A 7,776-nucleotide genomic window follows, 5' to 3' on the forward strand; every position below is an offset into this window, starting at 1 on the left:
CAAAACTGAAGGCATCTTCACCAGCTTAGCACCTATTGCAGTGATGGCGAACCTTTTAGAGACCGAGTGCCCAAAAACTGCCCCCACCCCGTCCCCCGCCCTGCCTGCCTGCAGGGCCATTCACCGCCTCCAGGGCCCGCCGCAGATCGCCCAGGCAGCCCACCAGCGCCATGGTGGCCATGCCCTCTGCCCGCGCCCCACAGCATCATCTGCGTACGACGGGGCGTGAGGGCAGAGTCTTGTCCAAGCTGCCTGTCTGCCATGTCCTTGGCTGCGCTGCTCCGTGTGGGCCACACTCGGGGGCGACTCTCCTGCAGGGGTACTGCTGGTGAGGAGGGAGTCACAGGGGAAGGCGAGGCTGGGGCAACGGCACATGTGCCCACAGAGAGGGCTCCGAGTGCCGCCTCTGGCACGTGTGCCATAGGTTCGCCACCACTGACCTATTGACTAGAAGTTGGATTGGATCAATGGCTTAGTTTGGTCCTTCCCACTTCCATATCTTACCCACTCCTACTTTAGGAATGGCTCTTGACATGCCATCTGAAAGTTAAAAAAATAAAAAAAAGCAATGTGCTAGTATTTTAAGTAATCGTCATTCACAGCTTATCCATAGCCTCTGAAGCCCTCTTCATGCAAGCATTGTTTGGAGCTCCTAAGGACGCAAAGGAGAGGGGACTCCACTTAAATGCTTCATCGGGATGCTCTCAGTTTACAAACCTTGACCTGTTTAAGCAGCAAAGTCTCAGAAGAATTTCAACTGGTATTCGGCTGAATAAAAGTAGTGCTTCCCATGTAACTGCAGACACAATTTTATAAGAGGACCATGAGTGGAATTTCATTCTCATCTCAAAAGTCTGAAATGGGGTGTCAAGAGGGGGATGCCTGGAGAGTGCAGGGGACAGTAGCAGCACTCATAGTCCCTCCTGCATTCTGAAGAATGTCTAAAAAGCTATTTACAGTAGTGGCCAAAATTGTGGAAACCTTTTGGGAAAAGTGTACAGTAAATATGCCACCTTTGGTTAAGTTTTCACCAATTTTTCTTCTAATTTCTTTATAAGGGTAGCCTTGTTCACTTAATAATACTATTTTACATCGCTTTCTGGGTGACCAGTCAACTCTTTGCACCATTACTTTAATTTTATTATGTTTTACAAGCTCGCTAAATGAAAGAACACAAAAAACCCAACCTGATAGCGATCACATAACACACCGACAAACGTCCTCCTCTCAGCTTTAATACATGACATCAATAACTGAATCCTACTGTGTTCTGATTGGCTCATTGCCAAAACAAGATGACACCTGATTGGCTCTCTAAACACTCATGCTCATTGGCTACAATCAGATGAAGGAAAGCTACCTGATATTAACCTAAGCAAGTTGTGCTTCCTTTTTCTGGTTATTTGGGTATACCTTTTCATAGAATACAGTACAGATAATTGAACAAACTTTGTTGCATTACATTCTTGATTAAATTGTCTTTCCATTGATACATAATTTTATGACACTACTCAAAAAAAGTGGTGTTATTAGCCATCAAACCTCAAAAATATACTTTTCCCAAAAGGTTTCCACAATTTTGGCCAGTACTGTATCTGCTGTGTGCAGTCCCCTTTGCTATTTCTTGCTTGATATTGTATGTAGTTTGTGCAGTATCTGGATGAGAGCCATACCTGCACTGCAGATTAATTTATTTCTCTTGATGAAATATTGGCTCTTATGATTTGCAGTGTACTTTGTTCTGGCCCTGGCAGTTTCCGTTTTCAGATATTTGAAAGAAAGATTGTATTTATGGTGCCAGAACAGCAAGATTCGTAGAATAATGATGATGATGATGATGATGATGATGATGATGATGATGATGATGATGATGATGATGATGATGATGATGATGGAAGGGACCGTGGAGGTTGGAAGAGGCCTTGTTGGGTTGTTTCCTTCTTCACACAAGAATTTCAGACTTAGAGCATCTTCAACAGAGGGTTCTCCTGCCTAATTTAAGCCTCCTAGGAAATCAGTTCTATTGTCTAATAATTGCTTTGACTCAACCTATTCTCACATTTATTTATTTAGTGAAAGTATGCATATAACCACAACAAAAAAGCCTGCTGAATGTGACCCAAATATAACTCCTTTGGGCTTCCTTCTCTCAAAGTCATGCTGGATTGTTAATGAGCTGAAGGATAGGTTGAGGTCCTGCAGCCTCTTATTTTAAAAGGCTTGGGATTCCATTGCCCATTTTATAGATGTGACTTTATTATAAGAACATATTTAAAAAGTGATGTCTCCCATTTCTCACTCCCTTCCCTTTTAGGTTTCTTTCTCTGGAGATTTTTTTCGAATCTTTCTAACTTCCACTTGAAAAGAAAAATCATATAAATTTATCTGTCTCCCTTTGAAACTGAAGGCAACTGCATGCTGTATTAGCTGGAATACAGACTTATATAAGTTCTTGATCACTGCCAAGGGAATAGCCAGCTATTCTGCCATCCTATTAATCATATTCACTTCCGTCAGATGCTATCAGAAATCAATAACTTTTCTGAATTTCCAGGATAGGGCAAATCCTCAGCTGAGACAATATTTGCCTTTTCAAAGCATTGGAAATGCTGGTGGTTAAACAGGTTAAACCAGGGGTAGGCAACCTTGGCTCTTTTATGACTCGTGGACTTCAACTCCCAGAATTCCTGAGCCAACATGGCTCAGCTTGGAAACCTCTCCCTTTCCCCTCAGCATGGCTGGCTTAGGAATTCTGGGAGTTGAAGTCCACGAGTCATAAAAGAGCCAAGGTTGCCTACCCCGTTATCTTCTGGGTAACTGAAGTGAGCTGGGAGGCTTTCTTCTGGCCCAGGCATCTTTATTGGTTCCCTGCTGATGTTAATAGTTCTTCTCTGACAGGTTCCAGATAAAGGCTACAAGCGCTTAGCACTGGGTCAGCCAGTGGGTTTGAGGCACTCTGGCTATGTCATTGCTGTTCAGAATATCATTAAGGTGAGTAGAGGTCACAGCATCTTCTAAGAGGCCACCAGTTCCATTTCTATAGACTAGGACAGAGCGGTCAAATCTATTCTGGCCTGAAGACCATTAATAGATTAGAGGGCACATATCCATGTGAATTGCATAAACCAACCCCAGTTGTCTGTCAAATGTGTGGTTTGTCTGGATGCTTAGATGCTTTTTAGAGGTCGTTCTTGACTTATGACTGGTCATTTAATGACTGTTCAAAGTTATGAAGGACCCCTCCCCCAAAGGTACTTACGACCTTATTCCCGTCCCCACCCTAATGGCCACATGACTATATTTCAGCTGCTGAATAACCAGCCTGCATTTATGGCCATTTGCAGCATCACATGATCACAATTTACAATGTTTTTGCTGAAAACCAGATTTACTTCCAGTTTTTGGCAAAAATACCTCCTAATGAATAATGAATTCGCTTAATGGCTGTGGTGTTTGCTTAATGACCACAGGTTAACTTAACAGCCACGGTGGTTTGCTTAATGACCTCCACAAAAAAGGTTGTCAAATTGAGTCGATCACGTTATGATCTACTTTATGACTGTCACAAGTTATGACCATCATGGGCAGGCTCCTTTATGGTCGTAAATCCAGGATTATCTTGATTTTATGATGATTTTTACAGTAGTCCTGAGGTAAATCACCATAGTATTTTCTGAATCGTGCAGTTGTTGAGCAAATCCGCTTCCCCAATAGGCAACTTTTGCCAGAAATTGGCAAAAAAGATTGTAAATGGTGATCATGTGATGTCAGGATCCTGCAACCAATTGTAAATGTGATCTGGTTGTCAAGTGATCCTATTACAGTCATGTGATTACAGGGGTGATATGACAGTCATAAATGTGAGGTTCATGCCTTAAGTCACTTTTTCCCATCCGTAGTAACTTTGAACCATTGTTAAAATGAAGGGTTATAAGTTGAGGATTACTATTTTGCCAAATAGTAAATTAAAGAGGATAGCAAGGGGGATGCCAAACAATAGAGGTATGGCTATATAAAGTCAAAAAATGTAACTTCTGAATCAGAGTAAAAACAGGCAGAGTGTAGGTAGCAAAGGCATTCAGGAAGAAGAGAGATTGTGGAGCCTGAGATGGAAACAAGAATATCACAACTTCCATGTTTATGCCCAGGACACCAGTGGACATGTAAAAGAGCTAGAAGTGACTTGCACGAAGTCAGAGGCAGCAGAGAAGCCCAAGGCCTTTATCCACTGGGTATCGGATCCTCTTGTGTGTGAAGTCCGCCAGTATGAGCAGCTGTGAGTATTGTTAAATTGTTCTCATTTGTGAGGGTGATGTAATATTAAACTCAGCCTCTTCCTTACGGTATGGAAATTCTATCTGAATTTTACCCTTGAAGATTCTAATAGAAGGAATCACACAGGAATTAACTTTTCTTTGTCTCCATTCAGGTCTTCCTCTTTCCCAAATTAACTACATATATCCCCGATTGTCCCCCAGAAGCTTAGGATAGTCACACGCAAATCACTTAGAAGTCTCTTCTTTTATTTTTTTAAAAAAATTTTTATTTTTATTTATTTGCATATTGCCCTTATTATTTTTACAAATAAGGTGGCAAAAATATCCAACACATTTTCCTTCTCCTTTTTTCCCCACAACAACAACAACAACCCTGTGAGGTGGGTTGGGCTCAGAAAGAGTGACTGGCCCAAAGTCACCCAGCTGGCTTTCATGGCTAAGGCAGGACTTGAACTCACGGTATCCTACTTTCTAGCCAGGTGCCTTCACCACTAAACCAAACTGGCTCTCATCCTAATAGCGATCTAACTTTTTGATTTGCAGGTTCCTGCATAAGAATCCTGAAGACTCCACAGAAGTGCCAGGAGGGTTCCTGAGTGATATCAGTCCTGTGAGTTCTGGGCCAAGAAGGCTTGTTAACACATAGGATTTGGGTGGGCAGACTTAAGAGAAAGCTAGACAGCTGTTCCTCAGTGTGAGGAAGAGAGTAAGCTGCAATTAAGAAAGTGTGTTTTTTGTCAAAAAGTAGAACATTGCAACAGTTAAAAAACAAGGGACTCTACGTTTGCAATAAAACAAGATTCAGGTGTAAAAGTAGAGACAAAAACAGTTGATAAAAAATATACATTACTAAAAAAATGTGCAGAGAATGCATGCTCAATCAGAAGAGAAGAAAAATGCAATTTGAATCTTACTGGGTGCCAGCAACCATTCTAGGAATATACAGTAGAGTTTGGAAATATTTATGAATTGGAGTGTGCTGCTGATCAAAATGAGTCTGCTTGCTCCTACACCCATCCTAATTTAAAGTGAATTTCTGAGAAGTCAAACATACCAATATTAGTGAAGACATACCAGAATATCGATATAAAGAATATGGATATAAAGAGTTAAGACTTTAGAGCAGACATGTCAAACACAAGGCCCGGGGGCCGGATGCGGCCCGCAAAGTAGTTTCATGCGGCCCGCGAAGCCATCCTGGAAACAGTGAGGGAATGGCCCCCGCTGCCTTGGCCCTGGCCCTGGCCCAGGCCGGCCGAGAGCCAATGTACAATTTTGTGATGGCCATCTATGCTGAAACGCATTCAGTCTTAGCTCCACAAAGCCTTCTGGAAACAGCGAGGAACCAGCCCCTGCCACGTCGGCCCCACCCCCTGGGTGCATGCTGGGGAGGTGTCACCCTTTTGGAGGAAAGAAGAAATGGACCACGCCTTGGCGCTTGCCCTGGTCCCACCCCCTTCTGCCAGAGACCCTCAGATCTGTCCCACTCCTGCCCAGGCCCCCACAGGCACCCTTGACATGAACGATGTAGAGCTGGCCATGCCCACCCAGTAGGCCACACCCACTCCATCCACACCTACCCAGTAGGCCGCACCCACCCTGGCCACACACACCCCAGGGCAACCCCAATGCTGATGCGGCCCTCAATGAAATTGAGTTTGACACCCCTGCTTTAGAGAAGTTGCAGATTTTTAACGTGTTGGGATGAAGAGCTTTTAAGTAAATCTGCCAATGAAGAAAAAGAAATTATTGTAACTTCAGCTTTGTCTTCCTTTTTTCTTCCACTCCAGGACTCCCTTCATGTGATTGAAGAGGCTCTGGTGGATCGATCTGTATATGGAGCCAAGCCATTCACCAAATTCCAATTTGAGCGGCTGGGGTACTTTTCAGTAGATCCTGACAGCACAAATGCAAAGGTGGGTTGCACAAAGTTGCAAGAACTGGAGGGAGACTTTCTTATAAAGCAGAGGTTGGCAACGTACTTCTGTGAAGAAACCAGAAGCCATGCTGCCACTGCCATTTGGCCTGGGCCTAAATGGCTCGCTCCCACCAGCACCAGGCAGGGGACTTGTTCCACCCACACTGAAGCAGCCAGGGAACCTATCTCTCCCTCATTCTTGTGGGCCAGTTCATTACAGTATGTTTCTTTTGGGGACCATGGTCCAGATTGTTATGGGTTATAGGCCACTTCTGGCCCATGGGCTGTAGGTTGCTGACTCCGTTACAAAGTTTTAGGAGCAGGAAGGAAGGGTCATTCTCTAAAATGGATGTGAAGATGGAGGAGAGATACTAATTTCCTTTGTTTTTTCTACAGCTGGTGTTCAATCGGACAGTGACCTTAAAGGAGGATCCAGGGAAAGCATGATGATGTGTCCCTAATAATTTCTCAACACAGACAAAATTGCTCGGAGGTTATTTCTTCCTCTTTCTCTGGAGGGGGAAGAGGGCATACAGCCCAAGCACAGTTTTCTACTGTAATGCTACTGTTGCCTTAATACACATCCTGAATACACAATGGAGCACATCGATAATCATCATAATAAAAATGAGCTTGGAGAAATTCTGTGTTGATGATGATGGAATGGGAGATTGTGGGTAAAAAAGAAGGACAATGGGATAGCAGTCAAGGTTGTTCAGACATCCTTTGATGTTCCCCTTTGCATGGTCAACTTTTACATGGCAGAAATCAAAAAAGAGCATTTATGCTACATGTGTGGCAAAAAAGGAGCTTGTTCTTATTTTCAGGTAAGAAGGAAACACCCACCTCTTCTCGCAAAACCACCAGCCAGATTTAACACTGAGCTTGATTAAGCCCATTCTCACATTTTCTATAATACATTTACATGTATTTACATGTGTTTTTTAATATATTTTATTGATTTTTTGCAATAACGATCTTTAGTGCTTAGCAAACAGTGTGTTGTCTGGGTTCATATATTTGAAAAAAAAAATAATTTCTATAATTCCATGATCAATATATTAATTAATAGTATGTTTCTTTGATCTTCCCTTCTTCCAATGTTATTCTCCTTTGTCAACATTAGATTAATATAATATTTTCAGTACATACAATATACAGTAAACATTTTTTGTGTTTGTACAGATAACAATAACATCCATATATAGCATCTTTTCTAATTAACTTATGTTTCAATTGTATTTGTAAAAGTCATCTTGTTAGGTCACCATGTGTTCTATTTTCAGAGTTCTTATTTAAACTTAATTTCCCCTCAGTATTCAAACTATTGTTATCATAGTTTTCTCAAAATTAATTACCTAAATATCCAAACTTTCCATTTGCATACCCCATCCCAATATTTTCATATTTCATATATTATAAAGACACCATACTATTTATATATCCTATAACATCCACATATAACATCTTTTTTGAGTGGTTTATATTTCAACTATATTTATAAAAGTCATCTTATTGAGTCACTATATGTCCTGTTTTCAAAATTCTTATTTAAGCTTACTTTCCCCTCGGTATTCAAAT

General features: G+C 41.9%; 1 protein-coding gene across 1 annotated transcript; it reads left to right on the forward strand.

Annotated features, from left to right (window-relative positions):
* Positions 1 to 2,898: 2,898 nt before the first annotated feature.
* On the forward strand, positions 2,899 to 6,818 carry LOC107301273 (glutamine--tRNA ligase-like; the record flags this gene model as incomplete). Its single annotated transcript, XM_029287108.1, has 5 exons — positions 2,899 to 2,991; positions 4,149 to 4,276; positions 4,821 to 4,887; positions 6,068 to 6,193; positions 6,592 to 6,818. Coding segments are annotated over 5 exons (465 nt in total), but the record flags the coding sequence as incomplete, so codon positions are not given.
* Between the last annotated feature and the right edge of the window lie 958 nt (positions 6,819 to 7,776).

Source organism: Protobothrops mucrosquamatus, unplaced genomic scaffold (genome assembly GCF_001527695.2).
Source record: "Protobothrops mucrosquamatus isolate PMUCROS unplaced genomic scaffold, P.Mucros_1.0 scaffold11129, whole genome shotgun sequence".
Lineage (NCBI taxonomy): Eukaryota > Metazoa > Chordata > Lepidosauria > Squamata > Viperidae > Protobothrops > Protobothrops mucrosquamatus.